Source organism: Melampsora larici-populina (assembly GCF_000204055.1).
Source record: "Melampsora larici-populina 98AG31 unplaced genomic scaffold MELLAscaffold_9, whole genome shotgun sequence".
Taxonomy (NCBI): Eukaryota; Fungi; Basidiomycota; class Pucciniomycetes; order Pucciniales; family Melampsoraceae; genus Melampsora; species Melampsora laricis-populina.
In genome coordinates this window covers 1,204,674-1,221,833 of record NW_006768773.1, presented here as the reverse complement: position 1 = coordinate 1,221,833, position 17,160 = coordinate 1,204,674, and the positions used below count along the sequence as shown (strand labels likewise).

Below are 17,160 nucleotides of genomic sequence, written 5' to 3'. Positions count from 1 at the left end.
TAGGTAGTGACGGGTTGACTGAGGGTTAGGGTTTGTGCAATGATGATGGGTTGAATATCGGAGGTGGCAGGCAAAAAGAAAGGGCAGGTGTGCATGGTTGCAGCGAGATTTTTGGTGTATAATATGATGGGTTGACAGTATGTATTAGCAATAATTGTTGTTGCACCAGGCATTGGTAACCAAAGCGCTTGGCCGGCTGTGTCCTCCGGGTTTTGAAGTATCCTGAGTATCCTTTTAATATTGTAACTAGGCCGATCAGTGGCGGGCGCCACATCATTGAACCATGTTTCATTAATTCAATAACACCATTTTCTTGTGATCATTCATTTTATCCATCTCCAACCCTGGAATCTTCCTATGCAAGTATTTAAACAGCCCCAGGCGCACACATGTCACACATTCAATCTATTAGGACACACTATCACTAAACACCCCAATACAAAAACATAGCTCACAACTGAGCTCAATAATTTTGACACACAAAGCAAAAGACACCAGATTGCTGCAGCCACCCAATAATCACCTGTTTCAATTGCCTTGACCTCACATTGAAACTATCTCATATTTTCATGTGAGCTGACTTCACCACTCCCTCTGTTGTGGGGTTGCTCTCTAGCTCATCCACACACTCATATTAGCACCAGTGCAGATATGGTCCCACAATTTGTCACCTTCATAATTAAAAATTGTAAAAAGTTCTCACTAATGTATCAGTGAGTCATTGCAGGTCTGAAATGACATCAAACCTCTTGTGATAGAGAATTAATTATCAGAATACCAATTTCAACTTACATCTCCAAACCATGTAGATTGCTTTGAATCAGTGAATTCAATATACATACATGTAGCTATAATCATTCTTTTCACCATTTCTTTGTTTTCTTTCTCTTTTCAAGTATATCAAGATTTCAAAATAACAAGAATTTTACATTCTACAAATTGATTTTCTCCATTAAAAATGGGTTCTTTATACTCAACAAGTAAGATAATTTTCAAAATGATTTGAAAATAGAAAAAAAGATGAATAGACAAAGAGTAGAATAACAAAGCATAAGAAATATTTGGATTGTTCTACTAAAACCAAACTAATAAACCTAATGATTTCTTTTGTTGGACCTATTCAAAGTTTCTATGATGAAGGCATCTGATGTATCAAAAAAGTGTAATTTTGATCTAATCAAGGTACTTTTTGTTTTATGGAGGAGATGTAGAGTTGGATGAATCAAGTTTCTATCTTCTCTTCTATTCTTTGGTCTTCAATATGAAAAATTGATAGGTAACATATGAGTGAGCAAGTTGAGTTAGAACTGACTTATAGCAGTGATTGATCTTTGAATCCAGTGGGTTGAATCAGGCAAATAGTTTTCTTCTCCAAACACATTAGCTACAAATATGTGCCATTGAATTGGAAGGTAATGGATATGTATTTCAAAACAGGTTTTAAAATATTGACTAAGATAAGCCAAACAACTGAACAAACATTCCTTGAGCCGACTTGTTTGGTGATCCAATCTACTATTCAAGACCTCATTCTCAAGCTGTTCTCCCAATGCTTCTTGTTCATATGGTACCTATATGAATAAAACATCTCAATACATGCCAGATGAAAGCCTGAGCACAATAGTGCAGATGATACCAAGGCATGTTATAAATCCAGATGTGACTGGTTGATGAAATTGAATCATAGATAGGAGTGAACAAAGTGCATGTGTTGATTGTCTAGGAATTGGATCCAAGTTGTCCATTCAGGTGAGATAGTTTGCAATACACATCACACCACAAGCTCTCAGATCTTTAAATCCATTGGGTACTTTCAGATTCTTCAATGCGCTGGATAATCCTTTCACTACAATTGCTGACCCATTGATTGGATTTATACTTGCATTTTCACATTGATTTTTATAAAGTAAAGCAAAAAATTGGTATCAAGCCTGTTTCAAGAAATAGAGAGAAAGTATTACCAGGAAATGGTTCCAAGAGTAATTCATACCTGGTCCAATCTATTTGATAACTACTTCAATAGGTAAACAATACAAGACCCAAATCTCAAACATGTAATCTAAATTGTTAGCTCCGGGACTCTCAATTGGATTTCTAATAATCTTAGCCACCTATCACGTCAATTGTTGGGGCCAATTGCTTCTTTCTAACCTTTTTTTGTAAAAACCTTTCCGATTTACATTGTAAAGCCCATAGTCTCGATCCTAACTTAGGATCATCATCTATTTCACTGTTTTAAACAACTCTAGCATAAAGATGAACAAAACTGATGATCTTATATCGAATTTATTGTTGATACAAACCTGAGATTGACTAACTCAAGACCAGATCCTCCCCACTGGTAACCAGAGTTCCCCCTTATTGCAAATCTCGCGTCCACACCCAACAAAAATCCTGCAATGAAATACAAAGTGAAGGTCAAGCAGCGACTTGAATCAAGTCTTTGGAAGGAAAGATCGGCTGCTTGACATAATTCAACAGTTTTGTCTATTGAACCTTTCAACCGTATTCCAACATAGGAGCCAGCAATCTGGGCAATGACAAGAAGCACTCCTTTCATAAAATAACACTTGCGTAACATCTGCAATGGAAGTATAAAGGTAGGTCAGCAAAGTAGAACAGTAGAATATAAACTTTGGACGCTGAATCATTACTCACCGTTCTGTAGAAAGTGATCGTTAAGGTAATGTGAAATCTCAGACCAATCGCTACCAGTACAATCTGTGGAAAGGAAATGAATGTAATCCATTTCAACCATGATTCAAAAAAGTCTACCAGGTGTGTTAAAGCAAATGTAAGCGAGGATTCTCCATACGATACTTACAGAAGGACATACATGGTTTGTTTTGGAGTAAGAAGTGCATGTTGAGTAGCATTGAAATGAGACCCTCAATCACAAGGCGCTCAAGTGTCCCGAATGGTGAAGACATCAAGACCCCATTGCTGTCGATAACTTCTGAGAAAAACCAGTTGATGAGAATCTCGAATGCTGTCTTTATGCTTGAAGAAACCTGTTTGAAGCTCGTTGGGAGGAACCGTTCAAGAATGTTTCCTTTGCCCTCATCAAGTAAAAGACCAGCAGCCTCGATCCTTTCGACTTGGTCGGCTTCTGGCAATTGGGTTAATGGTATTTCACCATTGTCGTTTGCTGACTTTGTTCGTTGTCGGACTTCTGAGATTGATTTGAGAAGTACTCAAGCCATTGAAATGTGGAAGATGTGGGTGAAGAAGTAGCTCCAGATCGATATCGAAAGAGAAAAGCTTTAGAGACTCTAAGCTTGTTTTGCTTCGCAGAATTGAGTTGATTTACTAGCCATGATAGCTTTATAAGTTGACAATTGAGGTTGATGAAGTGATCCAGCGATGTATATTTGCCCTGATGGTTATAGTGATCTGAGCAAGCCAGCAAGCTGCGCATGAACAACGTAGAATTGCCCTGATGAGTTATTGATTGGAATGAAGTGAATCTACTATCGGACTTTAATTTCGATGGATTAGCTGGACAAGGTCAAAATAAGATCCATCTGAAGATGGCTTAGGCTAATTCAGACGATCAGGGACACTACGTAGCTTGACACTTTATAAACTTGTGACCCTTTACTTTGTCCTATCTATGCCCAACAACTTTTCGCTCCACAACTTGAATCACTCTACACCTTCTGGATCGCACTGTTTTGACTTTAACACCTCACTCCGTTTCTTCCACTTACTCCACACATCAAATGCCTTACCTCGTCGAGCGATGCGAACAGAACAGACTGATTGCGGTCTTAGTGATGCTCTGCGGTGGCGTACTATGCTTCTGTGCTTCAGGGAGCATCCTCCTGCCTGCCAGTAAATCACCCTTTCTTCAATCAAATTAACTTTTCTCCATTTCAAAATGCTAACCTATTTGGCTGGCTAGTTTTGAGATATTCGAATATGACTCCAGGATCTGAACCATCCTTTCTATCATTAGCCGTGGTGAGCAGCGTTTCCATATCACAATCATCCTCTTTCAAGCTTACTGATCGGTCAATTTGCTCGATTTCCGTCTCTAGTTTCTTTTGATTACTTTTCCGTAGGTTTTTGGACTCTGAATTCATGGCACATATTCAGCAGCTAACCCGCACTCTCTTTTTTTGCTCCCAACACAGGATTGTAATCGTCTTTCCCTGGATGGCAGGCTTCATTGTCACTTATTACCCATGGCATCTTTTTACCACAAGCACGCTACATATCATTAGCATATATGCACTGTATGGATCCGAAGTATTTGAGGAACCAACGTGGTCACTCTTGATTGGCTTTGTTCATCTGCCGCTCATAATGGTAAGTTTTGTCCTGTTATATGATCTTAATCACTTTTCTCGTATCACCAATCAAATCGGACCAAGTTAATCTTTCTTATGTTTGGATTGCATAGGCTTTCAATCTAATCTACAGTTGTGTCACTGCACGTACACCTAGTGAAATGGAATTGTACCGTGATTTTCAAAAGCTCATAGACCCTGACAGCTATCATGATGTTGTTGAATCAGAAAAGGAACGGATCTTGATAGATTTGGCTTGATAAAATAATCTTGTCTTTTAACTCTTTTACAACTCATCTTTATCACCTCTTTGTATTAATAACTGATAGGGTACTTTGTAGCAACATTTGCTTAATCGTTCTTCCGCCGATTTCTCTTTTTCGCATTCTATCATCTTGTTGCACCCAAAGTCATTTCGCTTAAGAGTCTAAGATCATGTAGTAGTCAGAATGACATCGATTTTGATTTATGATCTTGAACGGTTTGACTGAATCGAATGGCTTGAAATGTTCTTGGCAGAGTGACCCAAGGCACGCAGGGTGACTCGTGAACTTTAAGTAATAAGTATGTACCATTAATTATGTACTTGATTCTGTTTTGAGAAAATCGATTATAGATTGTTTAAAAATGTAATCACATTGGTCTAAATTACCGCTGGTCCGTTTCATCGATGTTGATTTGGTCGAGTTGATCAGAGACAAGCTTTTGTTCTTGGAGACCAGCGTTGATTTGTCCTTATACCAAGGGAAATGAGGGATGATGTGATTCACGTTCAAAAACCAATTGTCTTATGAATGCGATCGAATCAACCGAATGGTCTTCTTTCTCAATTTGAAAGGTAGAGTTCTTCCGTTGTTTGACGGGTATTGCCATAATGAAATGTCTCAAACCTGGACAAAAGGTGCGTGGATGATGAAGAAACTTTAGAATCTTTTTCCACAATGGGGTTTTTAATTTCTAAGACACTACTACTAACCTTTATAAAGGTGATGAAATATGTTCAGCCTGGTGTTGACTAGACACGGGCTGACAACTAAGAACACGAGTTCTAAACTCGGTAAACAAACCTGGACAAAAGGTGCGTGGATGATGAAGAAACTGAGAGAGAGAAATATAAAAGAGAAATAAGAATGAAAACAAAACACAAGGGCATAAAAGTAATCGAGCACCTGATTTAGTGAGGTTCACGATATGGAGGATTGAACAAAATACTAGCTCACCTTTAGAATCTTTTTCCACAATGGGGGAAAAAGATTCAGGTGAGAAGAGAGGGAGGTTTAAAAGGGAAAACACAAATGACACAATCACAAGTTCAAAACAACAAAACTTCTACAATAGTTAGTCTACCCCTTTCCTTATCCCAATCTGGTAATAACCTTCTAAGAGCATCTCCACCGCGGACCTGATCTGTAAACCGAATACAGAGCCAAAAAAAGCTTGCTGGAAAAACTTTGACAGCTGTATTTTATATCCAGCTTCGTTCCATCCAACGCGCAAATCGGTATAAATTTTTGAGTCGTTTTGAGCTGCCCAAGTTGCCAAACCCTCACCCAATCGAGCCACCAAATAGCCATCAATTGGTTGGACAACAAGAAAATAGGACGCATGTGGTGACTTTATCACCACATGTGCCAAATGTACGTCCAATACTGGGACAATACAGTTTGCTGCAAATATTTGGTTGGTACTTCATATTTTGAGTACTGACCGTGTGAAACAGGGTTTGCTGGATATTGAGGCTCACACGGATGGTGAGCTTTTACGTTTCCAGACCGCGCTGGATGGTCGATTTGTGACCTAGACCTGCAAACGTAAAATACACCTTACGTGTATGTCTGAAACGTTACGTTTGCAGGTCTGCGTTGGAGATGCTCTAACACTATCTTGATTTCAATCACAATCTCAGCCTTAATTTAGTTGATTTGTATCCATCCCTTCCAAATTGGTCCAGAAGTCCATACGCCAATATAAGAGTGAAGCAATATTCCTTAATGGTTTTGAACACACCCACAACGCAAGAATTTCTTCTCCAACACAACACCTTATCATCCCATCAACTCTCCGGATCATCCTTCTCCAAATAGTTTCTTCACTGATAGTTGTGTTGTTACTGTTCTGATCAGGTATGAATCAATCATTGTTGTCAATTTCTTTTCTCTTCTCACTTTGGTTTGGTTGGATAAAAGAAATACTATTCATTATTGATTTCCTCAACTACAACACCTTATCATCCCATCAACTCTCCGGATCATCCTTCTCCAAATAGTTTCTTGACTGAGAGTTGTGTTGTTACTGTTCTGATCAGGGATCTGAGATCCCTTTAGACCCCACGCTCAATTCTGACCTGCTTGGATTGACAATTTAGTTCATGTTTCCAAGCGGGCTGCTGGAATGCAAGAGCACAAGTTGAAGACCGTAAGTCTGCTTTCTCAGTAGCGTGTCAATTCTTTAATCACATGCTGATGGGAATTGTTTTGATAGCTTCCAATGGAAATATGCTCCATGCTCGCCATTGCCTGCAATCGACAAAGCAATGCTTACCAAGTCCTCAACGGTATCGCGTTTGTGGCCGGTGGTGTGAGCTGCCATGTCAACGAGTTCTTAGACAGTCTGGGTCTTACCGTCTCACGAGATAGCTCACTTCGACTAATGGACCGGTTACAAATAATACAAGCTAATTGTTTGATACAAGTCTTCAAGAAGAATCACATTATTAGACCTTTCCTCTGCTTCAATAATCTTGACATCCATATGGGGGTACATAACCATCACGTGGAGACAGCCAGCCAAACTTTTCACGGCACCTGGGGATTTATCCATATTCCCCCACCGGGACTGTTAGAAGGAGTGCTGCCTGAGGACGTTGATCTCAAGGCTTTTGAGAGGGCCATGTCCGAGGCTGAGGGCCGTCCGGTAGATCTCTCAATGTTCATCCCTTTGCCTCAACAAATATCACACTGGAAGAGTCTTGTCTTAGCTCAACTTGCTGTGGCATTGCAGACCTATGTTGATCACCTTCCTAGTCGTGATAGTATAAAATTACCCACTTTGACAACTCAGCCTACAGCAATTGATCCCATCAAAATGTATGCACCGAATATCTTTTTCTTACAATTGACGGATGCCCCTGATTCTTCGGCGGAAGGTGTGGCATGGGTATTAGAAGAAGTCCTCTCCCAAATTGGAGTGGATGCGGAATCATTTGCTGATGGTGTGTTTGTAGCTGAAGGAGACGTTGGGTCTAATGAATTGGTTGAAAGCTTATGTCAAAAACGATTTCCTTCCATTCACCAAGCTGATTCTCTTGGGTGGCTACTCACCATCTTTAGCCCAGCCCACGCCACATGGAATATGTGTAAGGCCTTGTGTTCACTGCGCTGGGGCAATTCAAAGGATGGGCAAGATACTGGGGCTTGGAGAACGGTTGAAGCCCTGGGTGGCGAAACAAAGCATCCGTCTCAGCAAGACTTCAATACTTTAATGATGATGACAAAAAAGATGCATGATGCATCCCTTTTTTTGTATTGACGTGAGTGATTTAATTATCTGACCTTGATGACTTCGCCTGTGTAGTTGTTTTGCACTTAGTTTGCTTTCAGCAAACTGACTTCATTTTTCCTGTTGATTGTCGGATTGTGCTTTATCTAGGGAGGTGTTGGAATCACTGGGCCCTGTAGATCTATCTAAGGAAGAAGACTGCATAAAACTTATGGAGAGGTGTGTGAGAGGATTACTTTCACCCCTTGGCATTTCAATCAGCTCAAAACTCTGGGAACAGCATTCGTCTCAACTTACTATACCGTCTACGAGACTTTGCAACGGTCATCAAGGCTCAAAATGCAACTTGAGCAGGGGATATTGGGCAACTGATGCTCATTTGGAAGCGCTGGTCAATAATGTTGCAAGGGATCAGTGGTCTGTCACATTATTCTTGCCACCTACCTCATATGGTCCTAATGCTTGAGCAATACCTGCCGCCTAACTAGCCAAAGTCATCAAACATATGATGTTAATACCTTCAAATGGCCGTGCCAATCACTGGTTGGCTGTAAATAAATTTCTAGAAGTTAATAACTGCTGGCTGAAGCACATTTACAATAATACAGTAAGGTTTTCATATCCAACATCTATTTCCTCTATCCTCTCTCACCTCAACTGATCTTGTATGTTCCCACCATAGGGTAATGTGACTGATATCCAGCGCCTTATGGATCAATTTTCATCAAACGTTCCACTAGATAATCACAAAAGTTGCATCACATTCATGTATCTAACCCACATTGATCTGGATCGTTCAGCTCCAAATGCTCATTCAACAATTGAAGATGCAAGCAGGACACAACATATCTTTTCAAAACAATTCATCCCAAGTCACAACAGAATCCATGAAAAACTTTTTACGCTATGCCCAAAACAAGCTCCACATATCCAGGAATCCTCCAAACACCTTACCCGTTACTACCGCTTACATGATCGGAATTCAAGCCATGATACGGACTACTTGGGCTGAGAGAGTCGGGGGTCAAGGGTCTCGCTTCCAATGGGGAGGTCCAAATATGGTTCAGGTAGATGATGAAATTGAGGAAGGGGAAGAGGGCGAGCCGAAGGATGAGGTTCCGCGGCAGAGTGAACAATGATTCCACCAAAGGACTACCAAGCTTGATGAGGCCAAAGCAAAAAGCATGATGTCAATTGCAACTATTAGATTTGAATTAGGCAATTCAACTCAAACTGACCACTGCTTGGTTTTTAATTTTTTTGGCCTTTGAGTTGTTGGTTCCATCTGAGTCACACTTTTTTGAGACTTTGCAAGCACAATCTTCTTCCTTTTTGAGTTTACCACAGGCCTTTTGAGCCGCTTTTGCCATTCTAAGTTGTTCTTCCTGCACCTTTTTATCCTGCTTAGCCAATTCCTTGTGAGCTTTCTCTGCTTGGGCAATATGTGCCTTTTGAGCTGCTTTTTTGATTCTGAGATTTTCTTCACGCTCCTTTCTCTCTTGTTTAGCTTTTCCCTTACAATTTTTCTCTAGTTCAGTGTTGTGTGCCTTCTGAGAATTTTTTTCCAATCTGAAAGTCTCTTCTTGCTCCCTTTTGTCTTGCTTAGATTTTTCCTTCTGATATTTCTCCAACTTGGACCCCTCAACTGATAGAGGTACCCAAGGCTTTGGTTTAGAACGCCAAGGCAGCTTGAGTTTAGAACTATCATGGCTTGCTTCTACATTGGTAGCACTCAAAGATGCTGGGTTTTCAGTCTTCCAAGTGTTTATGGAAGCTAATAACACCTCAAACTGCATCATGATGACTTCAGAGCCCAAGATATGTTCTAGGAAATGTTCACAGCCCCCATCTACTAGGCTCTGGCAGGCCAGAGCCTACCACTAACTCCATGAAAGATTGATGAAGTAGATCAAGGAAGGTGGGATTGAGGCACTCGGTACTAGTGCTTCGGCGGCAACAAGACCGCGCAGAGAAGCATGGAGCGGACGTTTGAATGTGTGTCAAATCAGACAAATCTCTGGTTGTGCTAACTCGCTGTGATAAAATTGAACTTCTTCGTGTTTCAGTTTAAGGTTTTCCAATATTGCATCAACTGCCTGGGGTCAACATGTTGCAGACATCAACAGAAGGGGCACATTATCTGTAGCCAAGAATTGGTGGACAAGTTTCCTGTAATGCGGTCGGAAGGCTCCCTTATCCTGGACTTTGACATGACTGGACATTGTCTTTGCCTTTCAAGACTCAACAAGCCCCCATGTGTAAATCATGTGGGCTTCATCCATGACTTTCAGGATTACAGACTTCTGAAAATGTGGATTCTGCCACAGCTGCTCAAACATTCGGTTTGTAAGAGCAATTTCTGGGCTCTAAAATATGTAGAAGTCAGTTCATTGTCTTGTTGTGTGTCGTGAACCCCAAAAAGGAGAAATGACTCACCATATATACGTAGCGATATTTTCCCAACAAGATGTTGCTCATGCTTGCCTTGGTTATTGTTTTCAATGTCAATTTAATGGCAGTTTTGCCTATTAAGGCTTTTTCCAATACCTTCAACAATGCGGGAACATGACACTCAGACACAGTGTCATGAGTAGCAAAAAAATCAGAGACAAACCTGGTCATCCCCAAGCGCATCCAATGGGCAGATCAGAAGAATTATTCCTTCTGTATGCAAATTGCCAAATAGCTTGGGTATGAGACTCTTGCCATACCCCATTCCCGCAATAAGAAACATCAGCTTGTTATTCAAGAGACTGATACCTGCTGGTCCGACCTTTGACGCTTCTTGGCACTACCAACCATACACAAATATCAAAACCATATGGGAAAACTGTATGAAAAACCGCATGAAAATCCGCATGGTTTTTTTGGTTTTTGCGGGGAAACCCAAAAAAACCATGCAGTTTCATGCGGATTTTTCATGCGGGTTTTTCATACAGTTTTCATATTTGTGTACTACTATTTATCTCGAAATACTTTGCCAGCGACCTCAGCTTGGCTTGATTGGGATGCATTGGTAAGGCCACCAATAGGTTCCGGCCTGCCGCCCTTATGAGAGACTTTCTGGTTGGTCTTTATGTTGAGCGAGGTTGCTTTGGCTGACAGCATCTGAGTCAGGCTGCAAGTTTGGCGGAGCATTTTTTGTAATGAAGAATGTTTCAAGACAAATATGAGCAATAACTTAGCCAGAGACAGACATGTGAGATTTGTAATAAAATGTCTGCAGGAACTTTGCAAAAAAATTTGCGCACCTGGCGCAAAATTTCTCCATGCGCCAAACTGCAGTTCTACAATAGGGTTTGTATTCTCACTCACTTTCTGCCACTGCAGCATTTGAAGAGCTCAACTTAGGACGGGTTGTGGATATCCTGTGGTATCTCTTCCTCCAGGTGAGGTATTTGATATCTGAAACTTGTAGGACATGTAACTGGACTGGGCAATGTACCTTTCATTTTACATCAAAGAGTGTTTATAAATAAACAAAGAAGATGGAGCGATGTAGCGATTTTTTGTCGGATACAGCTCACTTCTCAAGCAAAACTTTGCGTTTTAGCGGTAAGTCCCTCTCTTGACGACTTGTTTGGCCGAGAGGGACTTGGTTAAGTTTGGGAAACCTTCAAGCCTACAATTTTTGAGAGATGCAATCGAAAGTGGTGGTCCAGTTTGAGAAGTGGCACTGGTGGTCGGGGACACTTCAAAATCCTCCCTGCCCCGAGCCCTTCTTACATATGTATCAAAACTTGTCTGTCAGTCGATTCCAATTTCCAGTATGTACTGTGATCTTGAATAATTTCTTCTAAACGACTTTGACCGTTATAAATATTACAAGAAAACCAAAATGAACGATTGTACTTCTTGTCGATTGATTGGTACAACAGCTGGATTAAGTACAGGATTTTATATACTTTATCATCAACGTCAACAAACTCGTCAAAGTTTATTATCTTCAGCTTCAAATCGTCGATTTTTGAAGAATCGATTAGGAAATTTGTTGATGCAAGGAATCGGTTGGGGTTTAGTTTTTTTTGATTTGATTTTCAACTCGAACTTGATTTTTTGTTGATTGAATGGGTTTTGGTTGGTAATTTTTTTTAGGGTTTGTTGGGTTAGGATTGGGTCGTGCTTTTATTTGACCACGAACTTGATTCATTTAATGATTCTTTGAATAAGACATGATCTTTATTTATCACACTTTTGGTCTTGAGATTGAATTCATTAAAGTCGTGGAAAGGTTTCTTGACCTGGATTAGCTTTAAGGGTGGTCGTTTCTCGTTTATGTTATACTTCTTACTCTTGCGAGTGAGTTTCGATTTATTGGGATTGGATATCTTTCTCGATTTCTAAGGTAGGATATATAGATTTCATCAAAAGCATACGGTTGATGTATTTACAAGGTACTGGCTGGATATATCATTGGTCAAAGGGATTATAAAGAAGGGGTTTGTGTATTTAGCAGATATGGTCAACTTGAAGAAAGAATGATAATTTTGCATGAAAACCTTAAAGAAGTCAAGATTTGAAGTACAACATCTTTAAAATATTATACGAACTCTTGTCTTTAATTCAGGCTTCGCTTAGCTATTTTGAGTCCATAGAACTCCAATTTGCACAGTCAATAAATTCTCTTACTCATCATTTGCTTGTCAAGTTTAAAACATTCAAGTACCGGAAGAAATCGGGGCTGGTTCATCTCGGAGCCGGATTTATCATTTTAAATTTCTTTGTGAAAAGCTCAGCCTTGGATTTTTTTGATGATCATCTCTCTCTCTCTATCGTCGTCGAAACCAAGTGTAAAAATTTTGAAAAAAAAAAAAATATTGAACCAAATTTCTAAATTAAATTATAAAGCTTTCTTCGAAGTTTCTTTTTTCTTCATCTTTTCAGTTTTGGATCTTACTTTACAAACCTTTACTTTGAATAAGTTTCGTCTTTATCAATTGATTATAACTTAATCCGATTTGATTTTAAATTTCCTTCAAGTCTTAAATTCGAATAAAGATATAAACTACATATATACAAGATACATCAAGGATTTCAAGAAAAAAAACAATGGGTGCAATGTGTGGTAAATCTCAACATTTCGAGTTAAGTTTCATTCAATTTAAACTACATATATAGTGGTAAATAAACCTTACACCGCCACCCAAAAAGTCTTGTAAAACTCATCATTACATTAAAATCGATTTATGTTTGTTTTTTTCGAAAAAATAGAGGAGAAGGATACCAACTCAACACATTCCCAACCCCTAACCCTCAATCTCAACCCAAACCCAAACCCAAACCCATCAATTCTCCAAACCCAAAAGAGATGAGAGAAAGATTAGCCAAAGCAGCAGAAAGTAGAGAAATTGATAACCAAAGAAAAGCTGGATCTGGAAAGTTAAGTGATTCGTTGGCTCAACAGAAACGGGATGGGAATAAAACTAGGGTTTTAGAAGCTATTGAACTTGGTCATTCGAAAGGTACTGGTACTGCTGGGAGTAATCCTTTGGTGGTTTGTTTGCTTTTCTTTTTTTTACAAATGAAGGGTTTGGAGTACTGATTATTTTTGATTTTTTGTAGTGGGATTAATCGATTTTCTTCCGTTCGATAGAAAACAAAGTTCTTTCTAAACCTTTGACGTTTTTTTGAACTTTTCATTTCTTGAAAAATACTTATTTCTGTTTCTTGTAATTTCTTTCTTTTGATTCAAATTTAATTGGTTTCTTTTTATACTTTTTTGATTTGGTTGTATGTATACAATTTTGGATTAATCATCAAAACATGGTTTCTTTTTTTTTTGGAAAGGATACATTTGAATGGGTTTATAGTAGGTTTTCTGGATCGTTTTCCAGAAAGAAAACACCATAAGAGACTAGGAACTGGAATTAGATTGATTCATTATTTAAATACTTTTCTCGTTGGTACTCCAATCCAATCCACAAACCGAATTTCGATCCAAAAAGGTCCATTCTTTCTATAGAAACAACACGAATTTATGGTATCACTTTTGAGTAATAGGTTTAGGAAGTGGATTTAGTTTTATTCCAGCTTTAATTGAATTTTCAAATTGAACTTTCCAATCTTTTTCATACTTGACCGAATTCAAATCATTTTGAGAAGGTAAACCAACCGGAATGACCTACACCAGAAACCCAAACAAAACGCAAAACAAAGAGTAAGCCTGATGATCCTGAAATTTGGTTAAAGAAGGAGGTTTGAATTACTTGTACAACAGGACCACATCTAACTAAAAGCATAGCAACACCCGTTCCACCTTTCTGTTTGATTTTAAAACGAATCGAATCGATTTCTTCAAAAGCTGAATTCATAGCTGGATTGATTTCTAGGAATGATTTCGAATGAAGAACTTGAAAGAAATCTAATGAGAATCTTGAATGGATTTCATCTTCTTTGGTTTGGTTGGTTTGGTTTGGATTGAAATTGATGGAAATTAAGAATAGGTTTTGGAGAGAATTGAGCGGGTGTTTTGGGATTTCTAGAGCTTGGATTGTTGAAAAGATTAGTAAATGTCGATGGAATTCACACCTTTTGAATCACAAAAAAACAAATCAAAGTTAGTTTAAGAAGTTTTCAATGATTTAAGATGTATAAAATCTACTAAACCAATTCCCAAGTAAATGTTCTAATTGATCTCTAGACGAAATCCCATCTGGTAAGTTTTCATTAACCTTCAAAAGGTTTTTAAGTTGACCACAATTTAATTTATGTGATTTCCAATTCGATCTTTGACAAGATTGATTACAAAAATAAATTGATAGATTTGAGATTTCTTTACATCTTGAACATGTTTTTAATTCTTGAATTGGTTTTTCATTTAAACAATTTTCACATTTTGCTTTTGCTTTTTCTATTTGGTTTGGTTTGGTTTTGGTTGATGGTTTAGGTTGAGAAAATGGAGAAGTGATTAGGTTTTTGTGTTGTAGATAGGCGATTAGGATTGCAGTGAGTGTTGGTATGAAGAGTAGGATGGTTGAGTAGTTGATGGGAATTGAGAATTGGTTAAAGTCAATCATTTTGTGGAATTATCAGACTGAAGAGAAACAGAGAGAGAGTGAATGGAATGAGAAGCAGGTTAAGTGTACAACTTAACTTAAGTCTACCTTAAGCAACATATCTTGACTTGGAATGTAACTTTGAACTATGTACTTGGTTTGATTAGCTCAGCATGTTAGTTCATCGATTTGGTAAACAACTAATCAGAACCAGATCACTTCATACTTCAACCTACAATGTAAGTCACTCACTCTACACATTCTTACTTGGAGATTGGAGAAAAGGAAAAGAAATGATACTAATGATTGGATTATCTTTTCTGTAGAAATTAATTCAAGCTAAAGATCGAAAATCATTAACGTTTTCTCAAATCGCAAATCAAATTCAAAGGTAACTTCATTCATTCTCATTTCATTCAACTTGGGTTTGTTGATTTCTTACTTATTTCTGAAAAAAATACAAGTTTAATTTTGAGTTTATTGAATTGATGAAATTATGTTTTTTTTTTTGGCATTGATGGATGAATTTAAAGGACTGAGAATTGGACGACGTCTGTGTTTTATGGAAAAATTCAACCTGAGTTTAAAGATTTGATTTTATTGGGAAAAGTATTAGATCTTACAGAACAAGTAAGTTTTGAAAAACACCCAAATGATGATTCATCCAAATCCCCACCATTTTTTTTCAAACTGATTATTCTTTTGTGATGATTTACATTCATTTATGGAATCTAAATAGGAACTTTCGATCGAATCTAGGGAAGAAACAGAATGGAATTTACCAATAGTGATTTCAAAGATTTTGCAACAAGAACCTGATTCAAGTAGGAACATTAAAGTACAAGGATGGGTGAAATCGATTCGAAACCAAAAATCAATCAGTTTCCTTGAACTGGTAGATGGATCATGTTCTAATCATTTACAAATCATCTTAAACCCCCACCAATCCCATGGAATCCAAACCGGTTCATCACTCAAAGTAATAGGTAAATTAGTTAAAAGTAAAGGAATCCAACAAGGAAAAGAACTGAAATGTGATGAAATCGAAGTCGTTGGAAAGTGTTCAGCTGATCTTTATCCTTTACAGAAGAAAGATCATAGTTTAGGATTCTTGAGACAACATTTACATCTTCGAACTAGAACCGGTTTGATGAGTTCGGTACTTAGGTTAAGGTCTAGGATGTCAGATCAAGCTTCAAGCTATTTGAATTCGTTGGATTTCTTTAAGACTGATCCACCGATGATTTCATTTAATGATTGTGAAGGAGCAGGTGAAGTTTTTAGAATTCAAACAGATCAACCTAGTACTCAAGTTTCGAAAAACGTTGATGATTTAGAGTTTTTTAATCAACCGGCTTATTTATCGGTTTCTAGTCAATTATATTTAGAAGCCTTTGCACATGGATTAGGTCGAGTTTATACACTTGGACCATGTTTTAGAGCTGAAAGTTCTCAAACTAATCGACATTTAGCTGAGTTTTGGATGTTAGAAGTGGAAGTTTCGTTTTGTGAAGAATTAGAAGAGATGATGAGATTAGTTGAAAGGTTAATTAAATTTATTGGTTTAGAAGTTTCGGATGAATTAGAATCGGTTTGGAAATCACAAGGATTAGAAAAGAAGAAATCGGATAAGATTAAAGAAGAACTTCAGACAAGATGCCCTAGGATTAGTTATAGTGAAGTGATTGAATAAATTAATTGTGTTAAAGAAGAAGAAGAAGATGTAGTTGGAAATCGATTGAGTAAAGTAGAGTGGGGTGATTCATTAGGTTCTGAACATGAGAAATGGTTAGCAGGTGTTTACTTTAAATCGCCTGTCTTTATTACCGATTATCCAAAAAGAATCAAACCGTTTTATATGTTAAAGAATTCGGATCAACAAACTGTGGCTTGTTTTGATTTGATCGTACCTGGGATTGGAGAACTTGTAGGAGGTTCATTAAGAGAGTTTAATGAAGAAAGGTTAAGGGAAAATGTTGAGGAGAAAGGTATGGATGGTATGGATGGTAAATTGGATTGGTATTTCGATTTAAGAAGGTTTGGAACTAATCCTCATGCTGGGTTTGGGATTGGTTGGGATAGATTGGTTTGTTGGATTTCTGGAATTGAAAATGTTAGAGAAGTGATTGGGTTTCCTAGAACGATTGGAATGAAAAATGTTTAAAGAAAATGGATTCATGATTGATTGAAAGTACTTTAGAGTTTTTTTTTGGTTTTTTTTTTGTGAAATATGAGTTTTTTGGGTTATGGAATTGGGCTTTGAAGTGTTTAAAAGATTTATTATTTTTGAAGTGATGTGTTTTCAATCACACACACATTCTTGAATTCCCAGATATTGTCTCGATTAAGGATATCATGAAAGGTTTTTTTGTTGC

General features: G+C 38.0%; 5 protein-coding genes across 5 annotated transcripts; 2 read left to right on the top strand and 3 right to left on the bottom strand.

Moving 5' to 3' along the window:
- Positions 1-1,873: 1,873 nt before the first annotated feature.
- Positions 1,874-2,838, bottom strand: MELLADRAFT_61371 (uncharacterized protein; the record flags this gene model as incomplete). The annotated part of the gene is made up of 5 exons (XM_007407421.1): positions 1,874-1,931; positions 1,991-2,011; positions 2,304-2,581; positions 2,659-2,662; positions 2,825-2,838. 5 exons carry the CDS (start codon positions 2,836-2,838, stop codon positions 1,874-1,876), a joined length of 375 nt encoding a protein of 124 aa, XP_007407483.1.
- A 4,538-nt stretch (positions 2,839-7,376) lies between these two features.
- MELLADRAFT_104421 (uncharacterized protein) lies at positions 7,377-8,929 on the top strand (the record flags this gene model as incomplete). The annotated part of the gene is made up of 4 exons (XM_007407551.1): positions 7,377-7,507; positions 7,941-8,009; position 8,473; positions 8,591-8,929. The coding sequence occupies 4 exons, from the start codon at positions 7,377-7,379 to the stop codon at positions 8,927-8,929; spliced, it is 540 nt and encodes a 179-aa protein (XP_007407613.1).
- An 84-nt stretch (positions 8,930-9,013) lies between these two features.
- MELLADRAFT_104420 (uncharacterized protein) lies at positions 9,014-9,589 on the bottom strand (the record flags this gene model as incomplete). Its single annotated transcript, XM_007407420.1, has 1 exon — positions 9,014-9,589. The coding sequence occupies one exon, from the start codon at positions 9,587-9,589 to the stop codon at positions 9,014-9,016; it is 576 nt and encodes a 191-aa protein (XP_007407482.1).
- Positions 9,590-13,773: 4,184 nt separating this feature from the next.
- Positions 13,774-14,806, bottom strand: MELLADRAFT_96392 (uncharacterized protein; the record flags this gene model as incomplete). Its single annotated transcript, XM_007407419.1, has 3 exons — positions 13,774-13,911; positions 13,997-14,318; positions 14,397-14,806. 3 exons carry the CDS (start codon positions 14,804-14,806, stop codon positions 13,774-13,776), a joined length of 870 nt encoding a protein of 289 aa, XP_007407481.1.
- Positions 14,807-15,617: 811 nt separating this feature from the next.
- MELLADRAFT_34607 (uncharacterized protein) lies at positions 15,618-16,949 on the top strand (the record flags this gene model as incomplete). Its single annotated transcript, XM_007407552.1, has 2 exons — positions 15,618-16,461; positions 16,495-16,949. Coding segments are annotated over 2 exons (1,299 nt in total), but the record flags the coding sequence as incomplete, so codon positions are not given.
- Positions 16,950-17,160: the final 211 nt, after the last annotated feature.